General features: G+C 56.9%; 1 protein-coding gene across 3 annotated transcripts; it reads left to right on the forward strand.

Moving 5' to 3' along the window:
* Positions 1–24: 24 nt before the first annotated feature.
* On the forward strand, positions 25–24,815 carry SMTNL2 (smoothelin like 2). 3 transcript variants are annotated; one of them, XM_039476734.2, is made up of 8 exons: positions 25–517; positions 8,170–8,257; positions 8,776–9,018; positions 9,657–9,732; positions 11,111–11,290; positions 12,573–12,690; positions 12,922–13,073; positions 23,891–24,815. In XM_039476734.2, the coding sequence occupies exons 1-8, from the start codon at positions 110–112 to the stop codon at positions 24,015–24,017; spliced, it is 1,392 nt and encodes a 463-aa protein (XP_039332668.1). In that variant the 5' UTR covers positions 25–109; the 3' UTR covers positions 24,018–24,815. The 3 variants fall into 3 exon arrangements, 2 of the variants coding, with proteins under 2 accessions (XP_039332668.1, XP_039332667.1); XR_005581400.2 differs by lacking the exons at positions 12,922–13,073; positions 23,891–24,815 and having other exon boundaries at positions 11,111–12,452; positions 12,573–12,660; XM_039476733.2 differs by lacking the exons at positions 12,573–12,690; positions 12,922–13,073; positions 23,891–24,815 and having other exon boundaries at positions 11,111–12,566.
* Positions 24,816–27,950: the final 3,135 nt, after the last annotated feature.

Consider the following 27,950-nt stretch of genomic DNA (forward strand, 5'->3'; position numbering starts at 1 on the left):
CTCCCCCTCGTGCGAAGCCAGCGGAGCACTGCCAGTCGCATCCCGGAGCTGCGGAGCTCGGATCCTCTCCCGGCCCGGCCCTCTCTCGCCCCACGCACCCCGCTGGGCGATGGAGCCCTCCCCAGAAGCGCAGGAGGCGCGCACCGTGCGCGAGGCGCTGGGCCGCTACGAGGCGGCGCTGGAGGGCGCGGTGCGCGCGCTGCACGAGGACATGCAGGGTCTGCAGCGCGGCGTGGAGCGGCGGGTGTCGGAGGCGCTGCGCCTGGCCGGCCCCCTGGCGCGCACGGTGGCCGAGCTGCAGCGGGACAACCAGCGGCTGCAGGCGCAGCTCGAGCGCCTGACGCGCCAGGTGGAGGCGCTGGGTTTGGCCAGCGGGATGTCCCCGGCGCCTGGCACCCCGGGCACCCCCGGCACGCCCAGCCCCCCGCCCGCGCCCGGGGTCCCGGACCGTGCGCCCCGCCTGGGTAGCGCGCGCTTCGCCAGCCACGCCACCTTCTCGCTGTCCGGCCGCGGCCAGGTGAGCCCCGGGGAGCTCGCGCGCTGGCACCGGGGAGTGGGGCTCCGAAACGGCTGCCGCCCCTTCGCCCCGACCGTCTGCGTTCGCGTGTCTTAGGGGCTGGGGCCTATCACCGACCACTCGGAATAAGCGATGGGGTCCGGCCGCCCCTCCGGAGTTGGAGACGGCAGGGGGAGGACCACTTAGCCTGCCCGCTGCACCTGTCTTGGGCCCTCGCCCTTTTTTTGGAGCGAGGCTCTGTTTGCTCCGAGTCCCGTCTCCCTCTCTCCTCTGTCCCATGACACCAAGGGCCTGGGCGCCAAGGTCCAGCTCCCGACAGTTCAGCACTGCCTGGGGCCGCGCGGGGCGTGTTGGAATGGTCACCACCCCTGCCTGCCCCCACCCTCCATTCACGCGCCCCTGCATTGCCGCTTCACTGAGGCCTGACGGCTCTGGTTATTGATTAACCCAGGTTGAGAACTCAGGCCCCTGGTTGGGTGGGAAGGGGGGCCGAGGGGCATTGGCGTTCCCAAACCAACCGATCAGCAGCGGCCTTTGGGATCCCGGCATCCCGGGGTGGGGGTTGGGGGGCGAAAATCCCTTACCGGGAAGGGAGAGAGATGGGAACCAGCCTCCAGCGGCATCTAGATTCCTGGGGTCAGTGACTGGCCAGAACCCCACACCATGTGGGGATGGGGCAGAGGCCGACGGGGACCTGTCACTACTTCCCTCATGGGCCACCCAGGGCGGTTAGAATGTTTCCAGTGTTTCCATGGCGTGTGCAGTGACCCTTGGGTGGGATTTTCCATCCTGATCAGGCATGTGCTCTGGGGTTGAGTTCCCAGGGTCTGCCGCTGTGTAACCTGCACCTGCTCCCTCCTTGGTCCGATCCATGGGGCACTCAGATTTCCTGCTGTGGGCTGGGCTGGACCTCAGGGGGCCTGGAGGAGGATATCAGATTGGACCTTCTCCCTGGAGGTCCCAGCCAGGGTGAGAGGTGGCCCCAGACCAAGTTTGGGCAGTCGGACGTGCTCTGCTCCAGACACTAACACTAGTCAGTCCCTTCTCATCGGGTTTCCCAGCAAGGGAGACATTGACTGCTGGGGGGCCAAGGGTTGCTGCCACAGGTGCAGATGGGGGTGGGTGGTGCATTAAGCCTCAGAAACGCTGAAAGGACTCACTGGCGACAGTGCCACCTCGAGGCATGTGAGTGGGGTGGGGAGTGGCTGTGGTGTATGGGGCAGAGGAGCTGGGCTTTCTCCAGCCTGTGCGAGGTTCTGATGCGTGTCCTGGTGGCAGAGCCTGTGGGTGTCCCAGCGCTCCGTGTGAAGTTTCTGGAAATGTGGATACACTTAGGCCTGGCTTCTGAACATGACACTCTACATGGCTGTGGCATAAAATCACCGCTGTGAGCTAACACGCGCCTTGTCGGCTGTGTCATCATTGTTTCTGAGGTTTGATTTTAACATGCGTTTGCTATTTGCCTGCTCATAGGAGCAGCCGTCCAAATTTTAAGAAAAATAATGTCAGAGTCACATATACATGTAAATTTGTGTGTGTGTATGGGCTCGCACGCACACACACACACACACACACACACACAGAGGGGGGAGGATTCTCTCCAGTTGTGCCTTTTGTCAGTGGAAATTAGCCATTGTTCACTGGCACCAAGCTGGTCCTCTGGCTTAGGGGTTGGTGGGTGAGGCTCAGGATGTGGGTCTTTGTGTCTGGCAAGCCCTCTTAGGAGTGGATGGAAGGTGGCTGGTGGCTGGAGATGGGTAACTTAACTGTGACGGTCCAAGGAGAAAGGAAGGGTCTGAGCTGGGGCATGGGCCATGGTGTGTAGAGGAGCTGCCTTGGGCAGGTGTTTCAGAGGGGAGTGAGCAGATGGGGTAGTCTCAGAGGGGAGCCCTGGCTTGGGGGACCGCTGGGCCACAGATCTGGGTGGAGATGCTGGGTTCCACCCAGGCTGTGCTGAACATGAGGGTCTATGGAAAACCAGGTGAAGCTGTCTCAGAGCAGGTGGATGCTGGATCTGGTGCTCCAGAGAGCGGGCAAGGCTGGAGATGCGGGAGCTCTCTGGGCCAAGGCAGAAGAGTTTGAAGGAAATCAAAAATAGACTGGGGAGCTGCCAGGGAGGGAGGAGGGACTGAGAGCCCATTCTGAGCAAACCAGAGAGAAAGCCCTCCTGAAAGAAGAGGCTGGGGTCAGCGGGGATGCATCAGCCTGCTGGGGAGTGAGGCTGGAGACCCAGGCACCCAGGGGACGCATCAGCTTTTTGGGAGGTGAGGATGGAGACCCAGGCACCCAGGGGATGCATCCGCCTTTTGGGGACTGAGGATGGAGACCCAGGCAGCCAGGGGCGTGAGCAGCAAGATTAGGTGAGCTCTGTGGGCAGAGCATGGCTACGGTCCCCAGTTGGGTTAGAACCCTGACACCCCTTGAGCCCTGCTCCCTGGGCCTGAGGCAGCTAGCACGGGGCTGACCTCACAAGCACCAATCCCTACCTCTCTTGCTGTCCTCCGCCTCGGGAGCATTGACACGGCCTCCAGGCCAGCGTCCGGCCCGAGAGGAGGGACCGTGTGGAGTCATCCACATGCTCGGGCTGAGCCGTGTGGAGCCATTCACATGCTCAGGCTGACGTGCCGTGACCAGCACCGTGTGATCCAGAGCTTGGTCACAAACAAGGAGCCTGGGTGCAGAGTAGACTGTAGTGTGAGCTGTGGACACAGAACCACAGCTAAACGCTGGGTGAAACTTGAGTGTTGGCCGTGGACAGAGTCACAGCCGAACACCAGGCTGCTGGGCGTCTGACCTCCCAGGCTGTGTCTGGGTAGTGGGGTTCTTGGTGGGACATCCCACCCACACAAGCCAGGGATGACAGTGCTACCCGGCATTGTAGAGGCCGGTGTCATGCTGACCCTCTGTAACAAGCCATGACATTTAGAGACCCATTTGCTTTCAAACTGGGGACTGAGGGATTGGAGGTATATTGTCTCCAGTATATAAATGTGTCCTGAACTCAGCGCAGGAAGGGCTGATCAAGCAATCCTGTCTGGCTGGGAGCAGGGATCTGGGAGCCAGGTGGGGGCCTGAGGTGGATGGTGGCAGCCTGAGGCCAGGCCCAGGCCCCAGCAGGTTGGACCAGAGCTGTGACCTGGAAATGTCATCCTCAACTGAGCTAGAGCCACTGAGTTCCCATGGCCGAGGCCACGGAGGCCTCAGGAGCAGCCGCCAGGAGCCAGCCCCATGTCAGAGGCCCGACCGTGAAAGAAACCAGACTCGCCTTATCTGCCTTCCTTTCCCAGACACACTGTGATAAGAGAGTTAAATGCTTTAGGGAGAAGTTTGAATCCAGTCCTTTCAAACGGCGGTGTGAGTGGAGGAGGCCGGGTCAGCCGTGTGAATCGTCTTAGGATGCGGCTCTGGCCCTGCGTGGGCTTTGTCCCCACGGATGGGTCCACGCACTTCAGGCAGCACCCAGAACGCCTGAAATATGCGTCCTCCCCCACAAAAACGTCTAAAAGCTCTTCCAATAGGAAGGCCCCTGAAATCAGACTTATCACCCCAGGCCTGGGCTCCCCCATGGGGCACCTCCCCTTTCTGGAAACAAAGCTGAAGTGGGGACTCTTGGGGAGTACCAGGCCAGCTCGACAGGACCTGTCCCCAGCGCCAGGCCTCTCCAGCGATTTCTGCCCCGTCCCAGATCGGAGGTGCCTCCCTGGTTTCCTTCCCAATGACCGAGGCAGCTGCCCTGAACAGAGGACCACAGTAGCCTACTGGGGGGTCTGCGGACACAGCTCATTCCAGCCAAGCCCTCTGGTTGAAGAGCTCTGAGTTTCGTGGAGGTCCCACTGGGTGGTGGCCCCAGTCCCCCTCCTTTTCCTCACCCTCGTTGTCTAAGACAGAGCCCGTGGGCCAGGGCACCCACTGACCCGGGCCCTGGGAGACAAGTTGCCTGAGTTGTCCTCTCTGCCCCCTAGAAGGCCAGAGCACTTCGTGGACAGAGCCCTGGCATGGGGTAAGAGACCCAAGACCCATACTTTGACTCTGCCACTGCCTCTCTCTATCGGTGTGATGATGGATTGGAGGGTGATCTCAGAATAGCCCCTTGCACCTTGACCCAAGGCCTGGGCAGAACCCTTTCCCCAGGTGAGGTATGCTTTCTAGTCTTGAGGCAGGGGAGCTTGGGAGTCTGGGCTCAGCCCTGCACCCCAGCCCCTTCCCCTCCTCCCTTAGCAGGGATCTAGCCGAGAGAACTGACTACCAGGTCTGCTACAGCACCTGGTCCCCTGGCGCACCATGGGGGTTGCTGAGGGGACTGCAACGTGCAGGGACAGGCATCTGTAGGGGACCCCCCTCCCCACCCACCCGTAGAGACACATTTCCTGGGAAAATGGTTTCGCCCTCAGCCTTTCCCCCCAGGGCCCTGCCTGGGCCTGTGGAACCTGTCAGATGAGAGCAGGGGTGTGGCGGGGGGTCATGGAGACCCCAGAGCCACAGCCATGGTGACAGTGGGGGCTGCGGTTCCAGCTGGATTGGCTGGTTCTTCGCCCCCTGCCGACATGCCTGGAGGGGTGCCCATTCTTTGAGATGCAGGGTGATTCTCCTGTGTTCCTGAGAGCAGGCCCGGCCTCTCCTCCTCCCACTCCTGAATCAAGAGCTGAGGGGTCACCTCCTCTCCAAGGCTGCCTCTCCCCAGGCTCTGGGTCCTGCCCGCTCTGAGCTCCCCAGGGTCCCCACCTGCAGAGGTCCCCTCACCTTTCTCAGCATATAAATGTGGTCTTGCCTCTTCCCTCTGGAAAAACCCCTCTGACCCCTTCCCCCGGCTCCACTCAGGGCCAAAGTTACTGTGCGGCCTTCATTTCCCTGGGACTTCTCCCCTAGGCCTCTCCTGTCCCCGCCGTTCCTTGTCCCATGCTTCTAAGCACCCGTGGCCTCTTCTTTTGCTGAACCCAATGGACGCCTGATTGCATTTCCTCTTCACCTTTTCCTCGACCCCAGGCTGCCTTTGGACGAAACTGGCTTTTTTCCCCCTTTTGTTTTGAGACAGAGTCTCACTCTGTTGCCCAGGCTGGAGTGCAGTGGTGCAATCTCCACTCACTGCAACCTCCATCTCCTGGGTTTAAGCGGTTCTCCTGCCTCAGCCTCCCAAGTAGCTGGGAGTACAGGTGCCTGCCACCACGCCTGACTAATTTTTGTATTTTTAGTAGAGACGGGGTTTCACCGTGTTGACCAGGCTGGTCTCAAACCCCTGACCTCAAGTGATACACCCCCCTCAGCCTCCCAAAGTGCTAGGATTATAGGCGTGAGCCACTGCGGCCGGCCCCGTGCCTGGCTTCTGGATTTACTTCCTTCCTGGCCTTGGCTTTCTCACAGTTCTTCAAGGGCTCCTCCTACCTCTCTGGCTGCTCCTCCTTCTCTGCTGACTGCTCTTTTGCTTCCTGAAATGTTGGGACCTTATCCCAGGGGCCCCAAGCTGCTCTTCCTCTGCTGGACTTCCAGGAGCCCAGTGCATGCCCTGACTTCTGTTTTTCAACATGCTCATCCTTGTTTCTTCTCTGTCTCTCTCTCTCTCTATCTTTTTTTTTTTTTTTTTTTTTGGCAGAGTCTCACTCTGTCACCCCAGGCTGGAGTACAGTGGTGCCATCTCAGCTCACTGCACCCTCCGCCTCCCAGGTTCAAGTGGTTCTCCTGACTCAACCTCCCAAGTAGCTGGGATTACAGGTGTCCGCCACTACGCCCAGCTAATTTTTGTATTTTTAGTAGAGTCGGGGTTTCACTGTGTTGGCCAGGATGGTCTTGAACTCCTGAGTTCGTGATCCCCCCACTTTGGCCTCTCAAAGTGCTGGGATTACAGGTGTGAGCCACAGCGCCCGCCCTCATCCTTCTTTTCTCTTCAACTCCAGACTCAAAAATTCAGCTACACCTCAGCTCATGCCCTCAACATGCCCCAGGTGAAACCTGTCCCACCAAGCCTGGGCTTGGAAGAGGCTTGGCACCCTTCCTCTTCCATATCCGCGCAGTCTCCAGGCCCATCCCTTTCCCCCAAAGCCCCCAGTCCTTCTTGCCCATGGCCCTCCCAGTGCCCCATCTCCCTCCCCAGTTCCTGCCCAGGACTAGAGAAGTGTCTTGTCTGGTCTCCTCCACTGTGCCCCTCTCTGACATCTTCTGGAGGGTGTTCCTGAAACACAGAGCCGAGGACTGTGGGTTCCTTCCTAAGGTGTCGAGGACCCCAAGCAGGCAGCCTGCGTGTGCTGCTGCATCTGCCTGAGTCCTGGGCGGGCATCCTGGGTGCGCCGCTCCATCTGCCTGAGTCCCGGATGGGCATCCTGGGTGTGCTGCTGCATCTGCCTGAGTCCTGGGTGGGCATCCTGGGTGCGCTGCTGCATCTGCCTGAGTCCCAGGCGGACATCCTGGGTGCACTGCTGCATCTGCCTGAGTCCCAGGCGGGCATGGTCAGGATACCTGTGCCTTGATGTCTCTGCAGAAGCAGACACTGACCACTCTGCTAGGTGTGCCCTCCCTTGCTCGTCCTCCGGGCTCACTCTGGATGTGGCTCAGGCACCTCTGGCTCTGAGGGGCCCTCCTTGCCCTGATGGGTTGGGTGGAGCCTGTGCCAGGCATCCTTATGCTGACACAGCCCTCTCTGTTCATGAGCCTGGCTCCCCTGCCAGACTGATTCCCTACGGCAGGGCGCGCGCCTCCTGCCCTGGCTGTGAGAGGAGCTGAGCCCTCCGGGCCAGGGCTGTGTCATCATTTGCCTGGGAACCTTGTAAACCAGGGCACCTACAAGACGCACAGCCGACCTCTCAAGCCGCTCGTCCTGGGCTCTCGGTGGAGCCCCTGCCAGCCCCACAGACACTCTCAGCCCATCACACGCCTTTGCTGGGAGCAGGGGACCAGGACCACGGTTGGGAACTTCTCCCCTGGCCACAAGTCCCAGCTGGTTTCTGCTGTATAGTCTTGGGCGGGGCACATGCTCTCTCAGACTCCCGGGTCCCATTTGTCAAATGGCTCTGGCAGCATCTACTGGGAGAACAGAGGCTGGTTGGCATAAGGGGTGTGCCTGGAAGAAGAGCTGGGTGCTGGGTGGATGCCGAGCGTCGCTTGCCTAGCCTGCTCCCGTTTGTCAAACGGGGAAACTGAGACCCTGAGGGGAAGTGCTGTGGCCCAGGTCACAGGGATGGGCAGCACGGCCTGGATCCCAGGTTCCCCACTGGCTCCTGGTCTTGGCTGTCTGTCTGCCCCCACCTGCCCCACCCACTCCTACCACCTAGCCGGGATGGGTGAGTCACCTGCAGCTGACCAGGCTCTGAACGGCCGGGTAAATCGTGTCCTGGCCACCCACGAACGGGCCTCAGCATGATCGGGGCGCTGTTGCTTATCGTTGGTGCAGAAAGACCTGGTGTCCGTGTCAGTCTGGCCCAGGTGAGAGGGGCAGGGGGCCAGGCACTCCTGACCATCATCTGGTCCAGCCTGGGGGAAAGGGTGAGGTGGCCTCACCTACTTTGGAATCCTCAATCTTGATGTCTGTCCTCAGCTTTTTGGGACTCGGGGAGGAGCCCAGTGGAGGTATTTGCCTCCCAGGATCTTGCCAGAACCAGGAGGGGGTTTGGGGCAGGCAGCTTCCCCTGGCTGACGGGCTCTTGGTGTGGTCTGTGTCTCTGTAGAGTCTGGATTATGACGAGGCCAGTGGGTCGGAGATGAAAAAGGCCTTCAACTCCTGCATCATGGAAAACGGGCACCAGCTGGGGGCAGGTAGGGCTGAGGGCAGCGGAGGGGTGGCTGGGTAGGTTTGGGGGTTTAGTAAGGCCTTGGTCAAGTATCTGCTCCAGGCCAGCCCTTGGCCTGGGGTGGGGGTACTCTAGCCTGAACCCCAGCGGGCAGAGAGACTGCCAGGAGAGCAGCGTCATTCAGTAGAACTTTTGAAACACAGAGGAAAGTCAGAAGATCTCAGGTGGTAGTGAGCTCTCCCATTTCTAGAGGAAAGCAAGTAGAGGCTGAGGAATTTTTCTAAGCACTGAATAGGGTAGAGAGTGGGCTGTGAGCCAACTAGTATTTATGAAGCTGGCCATGAAGGGAAGCGGGGAAAATCAGCTCTGGTTGGAGCAGTAGGATATCCCTGGTAGGAGGTCAGGGAGGCTGGTCAGCAGTTAGGGAGGCCTTCCTGGAGGAGGTGGGAGGAAGGTTCAGGGAGGCTAGAGCCCTTCTGGGAGGTCTCAGGCCCCTGTGGCTGCCACAGCTGACCACCCACCCATGCTGGTCACATGTTCCAGGTCCAGGCGATGGCCCCTCCGAGGTTGCCCAAACTTTCCAGGCACCAGATCCCCCCAGGCCTCGCCCTGTGAGTCTCTCCTTGCGGCTGCCCCACCAGCCAGTCACGGCTGTCACCCGAGTCTCTGACAGATTCTCTGGGGAGAACTCAGCTGCGGCTCTATCACCCACGTCTGCTGCCACCCTGGGGGGCCTCAACCCGAGCCCCAGCGAGGCCACCACGCCCTGGACTCCCAGTCCTAGCGGTAGGAGCAGGACAGCGCAGCCTTGGGCGGACCTCCCCTTGGGATGGGAGTGGGAGGGCCAGGGCTGGGGAGGGGGAGTCGGTGGGTGACTTGGAAAACGAGGGACCAAGCCCAGCCCTGCCTCTGCCTGCCATGTCTGCCCCTCCCCTTAGCCCATCCTCCCAGGCTCCTGCCCAGAGATGCTGAGAAATATCGTCATCCCCTGGTGGGGGCAACCGTGGCTTTTATTACAGGTGGAGGCCACAGTTGAAAGGTGGCTCTTGCCCTGCACGTTGGCACTGTCCCCTCCCTCAAGGCCCCAGGCCTGATGTGGCCTGTGATCAGGCCTCTGTGCTGTGTCCTGGCGGAGGTGGCACCGGCCTCTGTGGGACGGGTTTGGGAGCTGTGTTCGCCAGATACATGGCACGGGCCCTGAGCTCTGCCCTCTCAGGAGCAGGGCGGGACAGCTGAAAAGACCTCCTTGATGTTGTTGCTGCGAGTGCCCATCTTCCCTTCTCTGTCACTGTCACTGAGGCAGGGCTGGCTTAGCCCAGAAGTTTTGTTCATCCACGAAGTGATGCCAGGTCAGAGGAAGGGAGGCTGTGGCGGCCCTCCCTGGGCAGGGGTGTGTCACTTCTCTCCCTCTGTCTGTTCCACAGAGAAGAGTTCCTCTTTCACGAGGTCTGTGTCAAGCTCTGGCTACGGGGCAGTGACAGCCAGCAAACACAGCGACAGGTGGGTCAGGGCCCATGTTCCCGCGAAGTCGCCACGCCGATGTCTTCTCGGCTTTGGACGCAGGCCGCCCAGGGGTTGGCATCTCCATGGAAGGCTCGGGGCTGGATCTCTGGAGCACTGGGCGGCACGGTTGGGGGAAGATGTGAGCAGGGAGTGGGGCAGAGGGGCTGGGTGGAGAGCTTCATTGGGAGAAATGTGGCCACAGGCTGGTTTCTTTGTGGACCACTCAAGTCAGTCAAAAGATTGGAGGAAGAGCCGGGAGCCGTGGTGCACGCCTGGAATCCCAGCACTGTGGGAGGCCAAGGCCGTGAATCACCTGAGGTCAGGAGTTCAAGACCAGCCTGGCCAACATGGTGAAACCCCATCTCTATAAAAATAAAAAAATTAGCTGGGTGTGGTAGCAGATGCCTGTAATCCCGGCTACTCGGGGGGCTGAGGCAGGAGAATCACTCGAACCCAGGAGGCAGGGGTTGCAGTGAGCCAAGATCGCTCCATTGCACTCCAGCCTGGGCAATTAGAGTGAAATCCCGTCTCAAATAAATAAATAAATACAAAAATTAGCTGGGCATGGTGGTGGATGCCTGAAATCCCAGCCACTTGGGAGGCTGAGGCAGGAGAATCACTTGAACCTGGGAGGCGGAGGTTCCAGTGAGCCGAGATGGCGCCACTGCATTCTAGCCTGGGCGACAGAGTAAGACTCTGTCTCAAAAAAAAAAAAAAAAAAAAAAAAATTGGAGGAGGTGTCTCGGCTGGCAGGAGAGGGAGGACAGGAGCATAGTCTTCTTCCATCCCAGCCTGCTGGGGTCCCTCGGAGCCAGGAACTTCCTGCCCAAGGGCTGCGGGCAGGGACAGGTGAGCCGGGCCTTCCCTGTGGTGCAGGCCTCCCCACTCTGGCCAGCCGGACTGTAACTGGGGATGGGGATGGGGGTGGGGGTGGGGTAGCGGGCTTGGCTTTTTTTTTTTCTTTAATAATAAAAGGATAATTGTGACTTCCTGGCAAACGGTTTCAGAGGAAACAGTGGTCTTATCTCATGGCCGTGGAGGCAGGAGGCCTGGCCCCACCGGGCTGGTTCTGGGTGCACCTCCTGCTCGAGGAGGGGGTCCCCTGTCTCCCCAGGCACTGACAACTGCCAAGGGGGTGGTGATGCCCAGAGAGGGGGCTGGCGTCCCTCCTGAGTTGGGCCTATGGGCCAGGCCCGCCAGGCAGCACGGTTCGGAAAACCTGCCAAATCGCCAGGGGTCCCGAACAAGGCGGCTCCTCTCTGAGCGCCCCTCACGGTGCAGCTGCCTTGTCACACAGCGGGATGGGGACCTCAGGGCCTGCTGAGCTAGTGACGGCTGCTGGGCCCACACCCCAACTCGGCGATTCCCTCCTCAGCCCACCGCTGGTGACACCACCCCAGTCACCCGTGTCCCCGCAGCCGCCAGCCACAACTCAGGTCCATCGGCCGGGGGAGCGTCGCAGGGAGCTGGTGAGGTCGCAGACGCTGCCCCGCACCTCGGGGGCGCAGGCCCGGAAGGCATTGTTTGAGAAGTGGGAGCAGGAGACCGCGGGCAAGTACGGATGCCCACCCACAGACGGGGAGGGGAAGCCCGGATGCCCACTCACAGATGGGGGAGGGGAAGCCCGGATGCCCACTCACAGACGGGGAGGGGAAGCCCGGATGCCCTCTCACAGATGGGGAAGGGAAGTACGGATGCCCACTCACAGATGGGGAAGGGAAATACGGATGCCAACTCACAGACGGGGAGGGGAAGCCCGGATGCCCACTCACAGACAGGGAGGGGAAGCCCGGATGCCCACTCACAGATGGGGAAGAGAAGTACGGATGCCCACTCACAGACGGGGAAGGGAAGTACGGATGCTACTCACAGACGGGGAGGGGAAGCATGGATGCCCACTCACAGATGGGGAGGGAAAGTACAGATGCCCACTCACAGATGGGGGGAGGGGAAGTACGGATGCCCACTCACAGACGGGGGAGGGGCATGTACGTATGCCCACTCACAGATGGGGGGGCATGTACATATGCCCACTCACAGACGGGGGGTGGGGCAGTACAGATGCCCACTCACAGATGGGGGAGGGGAAGTACAGATGCCCACTCACAGCGGATGCCTGCTACCAGGCCTCGAGAGACGAGGGCTCCAGGCCTCGAGGCTCCCTGGGCTCCAGCCGCCTCTGCATATTCAGCCTGTCTTCGTGTCAGTTCCTGGTATTGATGCCTGCTGCGTGCAGGGTGTGGCCCAGGCCTTGTGGGATGATGAAGATGCCAGCCAGTCCCTGCTCAACTCTAGTGAGGGAGGCCAACTGAGGACGTGTCCCCACTCACCCCAAACAACCTGGTCCCGACCGTTAGGGACTGTTCTTGGGGCCCAGAAGAGGAAATCATCCCTCCTGGTTAGGAAGGAGCCATCAGGGAAGGAGGCCCTCCATTAGGAGAGGGGCTCAGAAGGAGGCGGGGGAGGAAGGAACAGGGAAAGGAGTTCCAGGCAGAAGGCAGGGCCTGGGGCTATGTGGGTGGGCCAGGGTCTTCGGTCTCAGGATTCCCAAGGGACCCCTGCTTCCTGGGGTGGGAAGTAGACAGGGGACCTAGAGGGCGCTTTGGGTGAGGATGGTCCCACCACATACCATCAAAGGAGGCTGTGTGGCTGGTGTACGGGGCCGTGCCGTGGACATGGGCACAGCTGAGCCTGCGTGCTGTCGGCATCTCTCCTGGGTGAGCAGAGGGAGCGGGGGCCTCCTCCCTGGGGGTGCAGGGACTGCCTCCCCTGTCCTGGACCCGCGGTGGGAGATGGTGGCTGGAGGCCCCCGCAGCAGGCCTGCGCTCTCTCTGCAGGGGGAAAGGCGAGGCCCGGGCCCGGCTGAAGCGATCGCAGAGCTTCGGTGTGGCCAGCGCCAGCAGCATCAAGCAGATTCTGCTTGAGTGGTGCCGCAGCAAGACGCTGGGCTACCAGGTGAGCCAGGCTCCCTTCCGGCTGCTGGGACCTGCCCGCCAGGGGCCTGACCAGGCATTGCCCCTGTCCTTGTTCTCCAGCCTGGGCAGGAGCCTGCTGAGGCTGGGGTTAAGGGATGGGAGCCACAGTCATCATGCCTTCCCAGTGGGTGCCTGACTGCCCGCAGCGTGTGCTGAGAAACTCCAGGCATCTGTGTCTGGGCCCCACGCTGACTGCACTCCCCTCCCACAGCACGTGGACCTGCAGAACTTCTCCTCCAGCTGGAGTGACGGCATGGCTTTCTGCGCCCTGGTGCACTCCTTCTTCCCCGATGCCTTCGACTACAACTCCCTGAGCCCCACGCAGCGGCAGAAGAACTTCGAGCTGGCCTTCACCATGGCCGAGTGAGTGTGGTGGCTCCTGCTGGCTGCCAGCCCCAGCCTGGTCCCTGAGCCCAACTTCGTCCCCAGGGGGGTCATGGGGCGAGTGGATTGTGGGGCAGCTGTCTGCAAAGCTGAAGGACCCCGAGGCCATGTGGTCTGTCTACCTGTCAAGCAGATGGGAAGACTGAGGCCTGGAGAAGGATGTTCCGAGTCACACAGCACTCAGTGGGGGAGGGGACTCTGTTCCTGGGATACCTGCCCCCTTTGCTGGGTGCCCAGCTTCTGGGGTGCACTCTGGGAGAACAGCCACGGACCAGGCATGAAGGGCAGCCGGACAGAGTCCCCCAGAGCTCTGAATCTGTCCTCTCTGGACTGATGTGGAGATGCTGTTGCTTGCCTGACCTACGGCGGCCAATTAGCAAGAAATTGATTACTCTCTGGGCCACTTAAAAGGAGATTTTTAATTAGCCAGGCATGGTGGTGTGTGCCTATAGTCCCAGCTGCTTGGGAGGCTGAGGGAGGAGAATTGCTGGAACCCGGGAGGCAGAGGTTAAAGTGAGCTGAGATCAAGCCACTGTACTCCAGTCTGGGTGACAGAGTGAGACTCTGTCTAAAAAGCAAAAAGGAGATTTTGCTTCCAATCAGATTTTCCTTCCCTAAATCGTGTTCTGGCATTGACTGTGAAATTGCCTCGCTGCTTAGGTCCCACTCCTGGGGTGAGGATGGGAGTGGCTCTGGGCTCAGGAGGCACCTGGAAAGCGAGTTTGGGATTTGGTTATTGGCTAAAGGCCTTAGGAGAGGTGGCAAAGTTAGGTGTGTCTGCTGGGGCTCCAGCGGGGCACAGGGGCACAGCCAAAAACTGGGCGAGGAGAGTTTCATACAGGGACTCTTGACAAAGGCATGGGCAGGAATGAGGTAGAGGGCCAGGCCCTGAGCAGCAGCCTGGGGAGAATGGCAGTGCGTGGTCGGCAGTGCGTGGTCAACGGTCCGTGGTCAGCAGTGCGTGGTCAGTGGTCCGTGGTCAGCAGTGCGTGGTCGGCAGTGCGTGGTCAGCGGTCTGTGGTCAGCAGTGCGTGGCCAGCAGTCCACGGCCTGGGTGGAGAGGACGGTCTGATGAGGACCATGCTCTGGCAATGGTTGCAGTCAGCTCACCGTGACCTGGCAGGGAGGCAGCCATAGGATAAGTGCCCAGCCTCACTCCCCTCCTGCCTCATGCCAGTGCCTCTTGGGGACTGAACCCAATAGGAAGACAGAGGGGCCAGGAGCTGTGGCTGTGGTTCATCTCGGCCCCCAGGGCAGGGAGCAGGGCACAGATGAGTGGTGTTTGGGGCTGCCTGACGCTAAGCTCTCTGAAGCTCAGAGAGAAGTAAGGCCATCCCCAAAGCCGAGCCTCTGGAGGACACGTTTGCTGTTCTCTCCCTGCCTTTGTGCCCGCTGGCGTCAGCCTCTGACGTCGGTCTGCAACTGACCATGTCTGTTTCTGGTCTGGGTCCTCAGTGCCCACATTTAAGAGCGGTTCTCACCGAGCAGGGTGCAGTGGCTCACGCCTGTAATCCCAGCACTTTGGAAGGCCGAGGCGGGCGGATCACCTGAGGTCGGGAGTTCAAGAGCAGCCTGTCCAACAGGGAGAAACCCCGTCTTTACTAAAAATACAAAATTAGCCGGGCACGGTGGCACATGCCTGTGATCGCAGCTACTTAAGAGGCTGAGACAGGAGAACTGCTTGAGCCCAGGAGGCAGAGCTTGCGTTAAGCCGATATCATGCCATTGCACTCTAGCCTGGGCAACGAGAGTGAAACTCTGTCTGGAAAAAAAAAAAAAAAAAGAAAAAAAGAGTGGTCCTCATGGGCTTGTTGGGTTGAAGGAGCCTCACCCCAGGCCTCACCTGCCTTCCCTGCTCCTTTCCTGGCCCAGTCATCGGGCCTTGGCCCCGACCCACCTCCCTGGACCCTGAGCCTGGCCAGGGAAGGAACAAAAGCCAGGGTGTCTTGTGACCCACACGTGGTGTTCTGAGTCTGGCTTTGACCTGAGACAGCCGCCCCTCTCTGGGCAGCCACTCTCACTCTGGGGGCAGAATTGAGACGCTGGCTCTGAGCTCCTCAGTGTGTTTTTGGAATCTTGGTATCAGCCCTGTTGGGTTGCCTTGGATGATGCGCTTGGACTCAGCCCCCTGGGGTCACAAGAACTCCTTGTATACTTGAAAAGCCTTTCTGTCTTGGCTGCTTGGGGTCAGCTGTCATCCTAATTGCAGAAACAGCTCTGGCCGAACGTGTTGCGAAACTGGATGCAGACGATGGGGAGGTGGAGACAAGGGGAGTGCGTGGTGCGGGGAGCAGGCAGCTCCAGAGGATGGGGCCCAGCTGCCGAAGCCTAGATGGGCAGCCGTCAACAACCAGACTGTCAGGGTATGCAGGGCCAGGGCCTTGGGGCGCGCACCCCAGCACCCGCCCCAGCGGAGAGGCCACACTGTCTTTCAGGGTTCTTTGTTCGTTGTCTAAGTCCAGTGTGGTGCCCGCTTATGTCCTGGCCACCTCGGTCACCCTCCGCCCTGGACCAGGCTAGGCTGTGGCAGGGAGAGAGAGGATGCCACGGGCCATGGGGTGGTGGCTCCGTGCCCCAGCCTGCAGGGAACACAGCTCCCCTTGGCAGCCAGAGCCAGAGTGACTCCAGGTGGTGCTTCCCCAGCACCAGGTTTGGGTCCAGGGAGTCTCTACACTCCAAACAGATGTTTCTGCTATTCCCAGCCTGGTGGGGTGAGGGGGAGGCGGCGGCGAGGCTGGTCCAGGTTTTGCCTGCTGCCTTCCTGGAGCACACAGCAGTGTAAAATCGCCAGCCTAACCTCCCTGTGGCCGGAGCCTGCTCCGGCTGTGGAGGGGGGCAGGGAGGATGGGTCTGCTGAAGCCGCTGAGATGAGTTCTTGCTTTTCTGCTGACTCGAGGGGGTGGGAAGAGGCGCCCACCGCAGGCCTGTGCCAGGGTCGGGGATGGGGGTTTGCTCAGAGCCTGGGAAGGCACCTCCCCTCATGACTCATCACAAGGGGGAGAGGGCTGGGAAGACTGACTCGCCTGACTGGGGCCTCTTGGGAGGACGGCAGCTTGGATCACCTCCTTTCCTAGACAATAGGCTGCTTAGAAGAGCTGGCGGGAAAGTGCAGGGACACCTGCCTGAGGATGCTGGCTGTCATGTCGTCACCCATATTCCTGAGGTTTGCAGCAAAGGCTGAGCAGACATGTGCTGCTGAAAGCCACCCAGGGCATGCAGGCAGCAGGACCACAGGGCTGAGAAGGGAGCACAGGGCCGAGAAGTGATCACAGGGCCGAGAAGGGAACACAGAGCCGAGAAGGGATCACGGGGCCGAGAAGGGATCACGGGGCCGAGAAGGGATCACGGGGCCGAGAAGGGATCATGGGGCCGAGAAGGGAGCACGGGGCCGAGAAGTGATCACGGGGCCGAGAAGGGATCACAGGGCCGAGAAGGGATCACAGGGCCGAGAAGGGAGCACAGGGCCGAGAAGGGATCACAGGGCCGAGAAGGGAGCACAGGGCCGGGAAGGGAGCACGGGGCTGAGAAGGAACCACAGGGCCGAGAAGGACAGCGTGGGGGCAGGCAGGGTGGGACGAGAGGAGCATGGGGTCTGATAAAGGCAACCTCTGGAAGGGAAAGGAGGACGCAGGTCCCCAGGCTATGGGTTACCCTTGCAGGAAAAAGGAAACATTTCGGCCAGCAAGCGCCTTAAAGGCACAAAGATGCGTCAGTGACCTTTGGAGTGAAAGTGGTGTGTGCTTCCCCTCCCCCACCCGCACCTGATGATTTATGGTCTCAGAGATTCCCCACGGCCTAATCTGTGTGAGTGACGCGGCGCTGACAGCGCAGCGAGCTTCCCTTGCCTCACAGGTGCCCGGGATCTGGAACGAGCGGGGACCAGCCCCTTTTATGGAAGACGCCTGACCCTTCTGCACCGGTCCCCTCCGCCTCCTTGGAGGCAGAGTGCAGGACGTGCAGCCCCAGGCTTCCCACTTGCCCTGCGGGGAATGTGGCCTGCTCTCGGGTTTCGCTGGAGCAGAAGGGGCTTCCAGGCTATTTGTAGTGCCCATGTGTCTCTGTCTAAAACCAGATAGGAGGTACTAGTCCGATTCCTGGCATCCTTGCCTGCATTTAGAGCAGGCATAAAAAAGTTAAAATAACCCCCAGACCCCTCCTCCAGCGCCTTTCCAGGCCAGCCCTGTGGTAGCTGAAGCTCGAGACAGAGAGTAGCAGAAACCCTTTCCGGCTTTTCCCTGACTGACGCAGGGTGCAGGCAAAGGCACTTTAAAAATGGTAGTGAGCCCCGGGCTCACGGTGCAGTCTGATCCCGGCACTTCAGGAGGCCAAGGCGGGTGGATTGCTTGAGTTTAGGAGTTCGAGACCAGCTTGGGCAACGTGGCCAGACCCTGTCTTTACAGAAAATACAAAAAATTAGCTGGGTGTGGTGGTGCACACCTGTGGTCCCAGCTGCTTGGGAGGCTGAGGTGGGAGGCAGGTGCTTTTTTTTTTTTTTCTGTTTTCTTTCTTTCTTTTTTTTTTTTTTTAGACGAAGTTTTGCTCTTGTTGCCCAGGCTGGAGTGCAATGGAGCAATCTCAGCTCACTGTAACCTCCGCCTCCCAGGTTCAATCGATTCTCCTGCCTCAGCCTCTCAAGTGGCTGGGATTATAGGCACCCGCCACCACGCCCAGCTAAGTTTTGTACTTTTAATAGAGACAGAGTTTCACCATGTTGGCCAGGCTGGTTTCAAACTCCTGACCTCAGGTGATCCACTCATCTCGGCCTTCCAAAACGCTGGGATTACAGGTGTGAGCCACTGCGTCTGGCTAATTTTTGTATTTTTAGTAGAGATAGGGTTTTGCCTTGTTGCCCAGGCTGTTCACAACCTCCTGACCTCAGGGGATTTGTGGAAGGCGGGTACTCTTGAGGGTGTGCTGTGAGCTATGGAGATGGAGGATGATCCCTGCCTATGGGATGGAGAATTTGAAGCTCTCAGGGAAGGAAGTTGGTGAGGGGCGAAGGTGGCAGGGGGAAGAAAAGAGGGAGCCAGGAGATGGTGGTTGCGTGTTGCGTATTGTGACACCCCCCCCCCGCTCCCCTAGGAACCCCACATTCTCCTGTGCTCAACTTAGCAATAACAACAGTGGGTATAAATGCATCGTGGCCCAGTGCCCTGGTTGCTTGCGGTGGAAGCCAGTGATCTGGGCAGTGGAGGGTGACACAGGGCATGGCCCCCACTCCCATTCTAGCTGCCACCCTGGTCTTGAAGACTTGCTGCCAGAGCAGGGGCCAGGGGTCATTAACAGAGGATAAAGGCAGTCTCTAGAATGAAGCAGGAATCAGCTGGCTCTCTGCAGACGGTGAGCGGCACCTTGAACATGCCAGCAATTCTGAAGGCCTCCTATGAAGTGGGTGTCACAGCAACAAGACCTGGCTCAGAGAAGTGCGTCCTAAGGTGTCCTCTGTGGGGACAGTTAAGGAATCAGAGCTATTTAGTTCAGAGAAAGACATGAAAGCAAGGTTTTCTTCTGGCACGTGAAGGGTTCTTTCATGGGGGGGAAAGTTAGAATAAGTAGTCTTGTGGGACCAGTAGGTAGGAGGTACACACAGGCACAAATAGCGTAAGAAATGTCAGAGGAACCTTCTTGTGCTCACAGCGTCTGCAGCAGGCTCTGAGCTGTCCTTGGAGGAAATTGGGTCCCCTTTCCCTGGCTCCTGAGATGAACAAGCTGAGGCAGGGCCTTTATAGAGGTGACTGGTGCTTCTGATGGGGGTGTTTGGATGGGTGGAGGTCCTGGAGTCCTCATGCTGTCCCCAATTAACATGTGGGACCACTGAGGCCACCGCTGTCAGGGCTGACAACCTGGCCATGTGTGCAGCCTGTTCCCACACACCTGGGATCCTCCAAATAGGCCTGGGAGAGGAGGTGCTCCACCTGTGTGGCAGATGAAGAGGAGGGCGCCACGTGTGACAGGATCACTCAGGAAGGTGAACCCAGGTCCCCAGCTTCTCTGAACTCAGGCTTCCTTCCCTCCCTCCCTCCCTCCTTCCTTCCTTTTCTTTCCTTTCTTTCCTTCTTTTTTTCTTTCTTTCTTTCCTTCTTTTTCTTTCTTTCTTTCTTTCTTCCTTCTCTCTCTCTCTCTTTCGCTCTTTCTCTCTCACTCTGTCGCCCAGGCTGGAGTGCAGTGGTGCGATATCAGCTCCCTGCAGCCTCCGCCTCTTGGGTTCAAGCGATTCTCCTGCCTCAGCCTCCTGAGTAGCTGGGATTATAGGCACGCGCCGCCACGCCCAGCTAATTTTTGCATTTTTTGTAGAGACAGGGTATCACCATGTTGATCAGCCTGGTCTTGAACTCCTGACCTCAGGTGATCTGCCCACCTTGGCCTCCCAAAGTGCTGGGATTACAGGTGTGAGCCACTGCGCCCGGCCTAATTCTTATATTTTTAGTGGAGATGGGGTTTCACCATGTTGGCCAGGCTGATCTTGAATTCCTGACTTCAAATGATCTGCCCACCGCAGCCTCCCAAAGTGTTAGGATTACAGGCATGGGCCACAGCGCCTGGCCTGAACTCATATTTTCAATGCTTTATCGTTGACAAAGCACCTTTGCATGCCTGCTCGCATCAGAGGGCCGACTTCCCTGACATGGAGCCCTGGCCTGTCCTGTCCCAGGGAGAAAGGGTGCCCGCTCAGCGGGCCAGACTCACTCACCACCCCACAAAGCCTGCTGGATTCCCTTACAGGCCACCGGCTGCAACCCCAAGAGGGAGGCAGGGAGGGGATCCAGGACAGATGTCTCCATTTCGCCGTGACAGTTGGTTTCTGATAGGAGGCCTGGCGGCCAGCCAGCACAGCAGAGCAGGGCTTCGGGTAATGTTACAGCCTTTGTCTCTGGAGCGCACAGCCGTGTGAGTCCTGGTAGAAAGTGCTGAGTGGGTCGTGCCAAACTGGGGTGGGTCAGAGGAATCTTGCTCGCTCACAGGGGTCTCCCCTCTGGCTGGACTCTCTGGGGAACAAGATGCATAAAGACACATTGTGGAATCACAACCTCCCAACAGGCCCACTGGGAGGGATAGCAGAGCTGGTATTCCAATTTTCTTTTTTTTCTTTTTTTTTGCACGCAGGCTGGAGTGCAGTGGTGCAATCTCAGCTCACGGCAGTCTCTACCTCCCAGGCTCAAGCAGTTCTCCTGCCTTAGCCTCCTAAGTAGCTTGGATTACAGGCGTCCACCACCACGCCTGGCTAATTTTATGTTTTTAGTAGAGACATAAAAACCATTCATCATGTTGGCCAGGCTGGTCTCGAACTCCTGACCTCAGGTGATCTGCCCGCCGAGATTACAGGCATGAACCACCGTAAGGAAATGGGCACAGAAGGTGAAGCAGTTGGAAGAGCCAGAGTTTGAACTCGACTATTTGGATTTCACACTCAGGCCTTTTCTCTGTGACCCACCCTGTTTCTTAATGCAAGGCATCGTCATCAAAACGGCCACAAGAATGTGCTGTGACTTTTTCTGTTTGTTTTGGTTTTATTTTTCCTGAGACAGGGTCTGGCTCCATCGCCCAGGCTGGAGTGCAGTGGTGCGATCCAGGCTAACTGCAGCCTCCACCTCCTGGGCTGAAGCCAGCCTCTCACCTCAGCCTCCAGTAGCTGGGACTACAGGTGCGCAGCACCATGCCTGGGGAATTTTTGCGATTTTTGTAGAGACGGGATTTTACTGTGTTGTCCAGGCTGGCCTCAAACTCCTGGGCTCAAGTGATCCTCCCGCCTCGGCCTCCCAAAGTGCTGACAGACATGAGCCACCTCGCCCAGCCTAATCTCAAACGTTTATTAGCTCTTTGGATGTGCCCTTTGTGATGCCGTCTGACTGGCATGGGTTTACGATCATCATGGCACACTTTTGAGGCAGATATAATTCACAGATGGAGAAACTGAGGCCTGGAGAAATGAAGTGTGTTGCCCAAAGATATAGGGCCTGTAAGACGTGGGGCTGGGATTTGAACCCCGACAGTCAGGCACTTATCGATGGAAAGAAAAACAAAAACTAAAAACAAAAGACTGGGGCCCCCTGGAGCTACAAAAGTGCACACAGCTGCTGAAGGAAGGGCGCTGACGACTGGGCCAAGTGCGATCGTTTCTGCCTTCTTGCTTCTGCCTGATAATGTCAGGGCGGTTCCAGCGAGAACCCAGGGGAACCAGGCACGCCGTCAGCAGAGTCGGAGGGGGCGGGGCCGCGGGGCTGGGCGTTCCGCAGGCCGTCTGCTGTTACTTTAGGACCCGGTGCTGAGATGCTCAGCGCGGTGTGTCTTGACTGCTGAAGTTCCTCTTCCCACAGCCATGAGGCAGGCCTTCGCCCTCCCTCTGAGCCCCAGCGAAAGGCCACAGTGTACACACGAATCTGAACCAGTGAGCCAAAAGTTAAACCTGTACTTCCTACGCCAGAGGCAGAGGGCCCTGGGGGGTGAGGGGGGTGGCAATGATATTAAGCAATCTTTTAAAGTGCCGGTTATGACTCATTAGTGATTGTAAAATCACTTCAGTGCTTCCTGACCAGCATTTTCAAGAGGTGGAGTTGGGGAGGGACACGGGAGAGAAATAACATGAATTATCGCGGAGAAAATACAGGCAGTAGTAAAGGTAAGGATGTGAAAGTTTATTTTCGCATACATGTCTGCCTGTGCTGAATCATAATAAAAATATCTTCCTTACTATGGGTCATGGTAAAAAAAAAAAAAAAAAAAAAAAGTCAGCTGGGTGCACAGGCTCATGCCTGTAATCACAGCACTTTGGGAGGCTGAGGTGGGTGGATCATGAGGTCAGGAGATCAAGACCATCCTGGCCAACATGGTGAAACCCTGTCTCTACTAAAATACAAAAAATTAGCTGGGCATGGTGGCACGCGCCTGTAATCCCAGCTACTTGGGAGGCTGAGGCAGGAGAATCGCTTGAACCCAGGAGGCGGAGATTGCAGTGAGTCCAGATCACACTTCTGCACTCCAGCCTGGGCCACAGAGCAAGACTCCATCTCAAAAATATATATTAAAAAAAAGGCTAAAAGCACTTTTAGGAGGCAAATGGATAAACTTATGTTTTGCTTTATTAGTTTTAGATTTATTTATTTATTTAAGACCAATTCTTGCACTGTTGCCCATGCTGGAGTGCAATGGCACCATCTCTGCCTCCCAGGTTCAAACAACTCTCCTGCCTCAACCTCCTGAGTAGCTGGGATTACAGGCATGCACCACCATGCCTGGCTAACTTTTGTATTTTTAGTAGAGACAGGGTTTCACTACGTTGTTCAGGCTGGTCTCGAACTCCTGACCTTGTGATCCACCCGCCTCGGCGTCCTAAAGTGCTAAGATTACAGGTGTGAGCCACCGCACCTGACCTAGTTTTACCTTTATTTTAATAACGCACGCTAACTTTCCATATACTATTGCTATTTACTTCCCTGCGCTCCCCAGAAGGAGTTTTGCTCCATTGCCCAGGCTGGAGTGCAGTGACGCAGTAGCGCCCCCTCGTGGGTCCACGCAGTTCTCCTGTCGCAGCCTCCCTAGTAGCTGGGATTACAGGCGTATGCCACCACGTCCTGCATATTATTTGGTGTTTTTAGTAGAGACTGGGCTTCACCGTATTGGTCAGGCTGGTTGCAAACTCCTGACCTCAGGTGACCCTTCTGCCTCAGCCTCCCAAAGTGCGGTATTACAGGTGTGAGCAAGGACACTCAGCGTACTTTTTTTTTTTTTTGACTTAAATATAGTCACACTTAACATTTAAATACAATATGCCAGGCACTGTGGCTCGCCTGTGCCTGTAATACCAGCTACTCAGGAGGCTTTGTGATGGCTTGAGGCAGATGTTCAAGACCAGTCCAGGTAACACAGTGAGACCCCCATCTCTACAAAACTATTTTTTAAAAACTAGCTGGGCCAGGCATGGTGGCTGACGCCTGTAATCCCAGCACTTTGGGAGGCTGAGGCAGGTGGATCACCTGCAGTCAGGAGTTCAAGACTAGCCTGGCAAACACGGTGAAACTTGGCCTCTACTAAAAATACACACACACAAAATTAGCCAGGCATGGTGGTGGACACCTGTAATCCCAGCTCCTCCGGAGGCTGAGGCAAGAGAATGGCTTGAACCTGGGAGGCGGAGGTTGCAGTGAGCCAAGACTGTGCCACTGTACTCCAGCCTGGGCAATAAGAGCGAGACTCTGTCTCAAAAACAAAACAACAATGGCAAAAAACTAGCTGGGCATGGTGGTATGTGTCTATCCCAGCTACTTGGGAAGATAAGGCGTGAGGCTCACTTGAGCCCAGGAGGTCGAGGCTACAGTGAGCTAGGATCGTGCCATTGTACTCACACCTGGGCAACAGAGCAAGACCCTGTGTCTAAAAAATAAAAGCCAGATTAAATAATGTAAGTCTATTTAAATGAAAATATTAATTATATAGGGGGCTTATAAATCTGGGAGTTTGGAAACACTGCATTGGAGCCAGTGAGTCCAAAGGTTCTGCCAGGTTATCTGAATTCCCTGCTGGTCTCGAACTCATGACCTCAGGTGATCCACCTGCCTCGGCCTCCCAAAGTGCTGGGATTACAGGCGTGAGCCACTGCTCTCGGCCCTCCAAAGTGCTTGGATTACAGGATTGAGCCACCGCGCCCGGCCCAAACTGGCTTTCAAATTGGGGTGGGACACCAAGGAAAAAAAAAAAAAAAGAAAAGAAAGAGGGGCGAACCTCTGGCTGCAGGCTGAGTTCTGTGCCCTGTCGTGGCTGTGGGGCTGGACCGCCATTCTGATGGGGCTTGTGTGTTTCAGGAATCTGGCCAACTGTGAGCGCCTCATCGAAGTCGAGGACATGATGGTGATGGGCCGCAAGCCAGACCCCATGTGTGTCTTCACCTACGTCCAGTCGCTGTACAACCACCTGCGTCGCTTCGAGTAAAGCCCCTGGGCCTGGAGAGTCAAAGAGCAGCCCCAGGAAGAGGCCGTGGGTCCGCGTGCTCCAGTGGCCTTGCCATTTGGCGTGAGCGCGCTGTTTGTTCTGTGGCGTGTGACCGCACTCCTCCTCGAGACCAGCTGTGTTACTGATTAAAAGTGCCGCTGAGCTCTGCTCCGACAGCGCTGATCACAGCCGAGGGCTCGGAGGAAAAGGAAAAATTATGAGAGAGAGAAATTGGTGCTAAGTAATGATCTTCCTAAAGCAACGCTTGTCTTGATAGATTCCGGAATGCTAACCTAAGATGTTCTTTCTGGTGAATTGGATACATTGGCTTTACAGGGTTATATTGATTACCAAGTGTTCTTTTTAAATCAAAATACCCAGAGTTTTTTTACTTCCTCACGTGATTGTAAGTTCCTCTCCTCCCTCTGGGCCGCTGCCACTTAATCAGCAGCTAGACAAAGACGACTGGCCGCCGTAAGTCTTGGGAAGGAGCAGTTTAATCACTCCCAAGTCCTGGGCGACAGATGACCTTCAAGTCACCTCCGCTCTCCCGGGAGATAGGAAGGCTCTTCCCTTTGGTCCCAATATGATCCTGTTTTTCCCAGGGAGCCCACAGGTGTTTGACTAAGCACAGGCACTCGGGAAGTTTGCGATTTGGAGGCAGGATAAGCCCTTTGTGCTGAGAAAGAGCGTTTTTATTCACATCTTTTTTAGGGGATTTGCTGCAGATATTTATAAAAAGTAACTCCCTCTGTGCCAGTGACCCATTTGTACATAAAAAAGATGTGTTGAACTTTGCTTGGGGTTTGTTATTTCTGTTTGGGAGAAGGGAGTTCTGCAAATAAGAGGCTGTGTACACCTTCCAAGTGAACATCCACAGAAACCCCACCCTGTTTCTGCACTGAAATCACTTGCCTGGAAAGTTGAAGATGATGTTAGCTGTCAGCTCTGAGTCCGTCTCTCTCCCAGCTCCGTGGTGCAGAAGGAGCATCAGCAGATTCCCCTCGAGGTCTGTCCTCTAAACGTAGGCCGCAGTGTTTGTGATAATCAGTGGCCCAAGACAGCAGGGTTTCGGGTGGGCTCATACTTGGAGGAAGCCCATTGGTTTATTTTCACAGCTGTTTGGTGGTAGGATTTACATAGAAACATCTTGAGATTCTATAAAGCTCCAGCCATTAGCTTATTTTCAGCCAAGAATCTTCGTATAATTGGATTGGATTTTAGCCATGCATGTCTCAAACGTCTCTTTAAGGAGCGAGTGTGTGTCTTCATCTCATGCAGCGGGCTCTCAACATCAGTGCCTTTCTGGGGTCCCAAGTGTCCCTTGTGTGGCATGTTGGGAGCGGGCAGGAGATCCCTGGGGGTGTCAGGAGGAACATGGCTGGGCCTGGGGGTGGCCGAGCAGTGTTCTCCGTGGATTGGCTGACCCAGGCCGCTGTCCTGCCCTTTCTCTCGGATTCCCCCACACTGGAAGCCATTCCCTCACTAGCCCTCTTGTCTCTTGCAGGCGTTGGGAGGTGAGCCCTATTATTAGCAGAGACACAACTGAAGCTTAGGGTTTCAAACCTAAAGCCAATCTGGGAACACAAGGGCTCTGTAAAAAGCATGGGTATATGTTACTGAGTACTCGCACACGTTAAATAGAGCTCTCCCGAGTCGGAGACATGGCCATACACTCTGCATGAAACAGCAGATCCTGCCAGAATAAAGATCAATTTCTTTTAAACTTTAGGAATGGTGTCCTCTACAGACTCGAGATCTTAAAGTCGTTTCCATGGTGTTCTTGCCTGCGGTCTTCCTTGGGAGTGGTGGGGGGTGGGGTGAGGGGTGAGGGATCTTACGATTTTTTAGGGTTTATGGGTTTTGAACTTGATTACCTCTAAGACAAAGTGTGGGAGGAAAATCCAAGACGGTTTCACAATCCTGAGACATTTGGAAACCACCGTTTTAGATTGGGGTTACGAGAAAGTTCCACATTTGGTGAAATCCCATTTCATCTTGTTTTCTACCCTAGTACAGAGAATTTCACATCTTTTTTCCCTTTCTCGAGAGAATTATTTCTTGGAGCTGCCCGTAAGAGTCTTCTGTTTTTCCAGAGGCGATTCCTTCACCTGGATTTTGTTAAAACGTGTGAAGTCTGATCAAATTGCCTTGTGTGTGTGTTTCCCTGAAGTGAACGTTTCACCAGAGCCTCGATGGGTTTCAGCTTATCCGACAGCTGATGGATATTTTTCAAGGCCAGTGAGCGCCTATAACTACTTTCTGAATATGATACAGCACATGCTGGTTAGAGGAGACCGCACAGGCCAGGTGTGTGGGGAACAGTTTGTTAAAGCCAATGAGTTTCGCAAATGTGCTAGATGAGGAAAAGTTCTCAGCTTTCCAAGCGGCAGTGATCAGGACTCTGTAACTGGAGACCAGTGTGAGAGAAGGTTTTATTCTCTGCCGTCACCACCAGGCCTATAGGACTGCAGGCAATTCAGAAGACTAGAAATGCTGGTTCAGTTGGTCAGTTTGGGGTGGGACATCTGACCAACCCAGCAGAGCCAGCTCTGGCTTGCGTTTCTCAGCTGGTGACAGGTGACTGACTCATTCTGATAGTTGATTATGCCCGTGGATGTGGCCCACTTGACTTATTTATCTCCCTCTTTTAGCTGTGCTCTCACAACCACGTGATCTGCTGAATGCTAAGTGGACCCAGTATGGTTATTTCTGAGCCATCTTATCTCTCTCACTTTTGAAGTTTGGATTGGGCATGCTTTCAGAGCTTTCGATCTCTTATCTTTTGGTACTTGGATGTGCTTTGACACCAAACAGCCCTCATAGCCTTTTGAAAGAGCACATTAAAAATCCCTAGGCTGGGCATGGTGGCTCATGCCTGTAGCCTCAATGCTTTAGGAGGCCGAGGCAGGACGAATCTTTGAGCTCCGGAGTTTGAGACCAGCCTGGGTAATATAGGGAGACTCTGTCTCTACAGAAAGTTTTAAAATTAGCCGGGTGGTGGTGGCACGTGCTTGCAGTCCCAGCCACCTGGGAGGCCAAGGGCAGGAGGATGGACTGAGCCAGAAAGGTCAAGGCATCAGTGAGCCTCGGGTGCACCATTGCACTCCAGCCTGGGTGACAGAGCGACACCCTGTCTCAAAAAAAAAAAAAAAAAAAAAATTCCTATGACCTGCCTACTCCCTAGAAAGCACCAAACAAGGAAAAACGCCAGGAAGAATGGAGCTCAGAAGGCTGTGCTCTCCAAGGCATCCGGGCAGCCTCGCTGGAGGGAGAAGTTCAGGCAGCTGGGAAGGGGCCCTGAATCAGAGGCAGGTGATATGTGGTGGCGGCACCAGAGAGACGCCAGACAGTGTTACCACAGGTCTTGACTGTCCGCCTTCATCCCTGAAGTTGATCCCGCTTTCTTACTGTCGCATAGGTGGATGTAAAATTGATCTTGCTGGGTGCGGTGGCTCATGCCTGTAATCCAGGCGTCCCCAAACTACGGCCTGCGGGCCGCATGCGGCCCCCTGAGGCCATTTATCTGGCCCCCCGCCGCACTTCAGGAAGGGGCACCTCTTTCATTGGTGGTCAGTGAGAGGAGCACAGTATGTGGCGGCCCTCCAACGGTCTGAGGGACAGTGAACTGGCCCCCTGTGTAAAAAGTTTGGGGACGCCTGCTGTAATCCCAGCACTTTGGGAGGCTGAGGCGGGCAGATCACAAGGTTAGGAGTTCGAGACCATCTGACCAACATGGTGAAACCCCGTCTCCACTAAAAAATGCAAAAATCAGCTGGGTGTGGTGACGCATGCCTGTGATCCCAGCTACTCGGGATGCTGAGGCAGGAGAATCGCTTGAACCTGGGAGGCGGAGGTTGTAGTGAGCCAGGATGGTGTCACTGCCCTCCAGCCTGGGCGACAGATCGATACTCCATCTCAGAAAAACAAAAA

Source organism: Saimiri boliviensis, chromosome 17 (assembly GCF_048565385.1).
Source record: "Saimiri boliviensis isolate mSaiBol1 chromosome 17, mSaiBol1.pri, whole genome shotgun sequence".
In the NCBI taxonomy this organism is placed as follows: Eukaryota; Metazoa; Chordata; class Mammalia; order Primates; family Cebidae; genus Saimiri; species Saimiri boliviensis.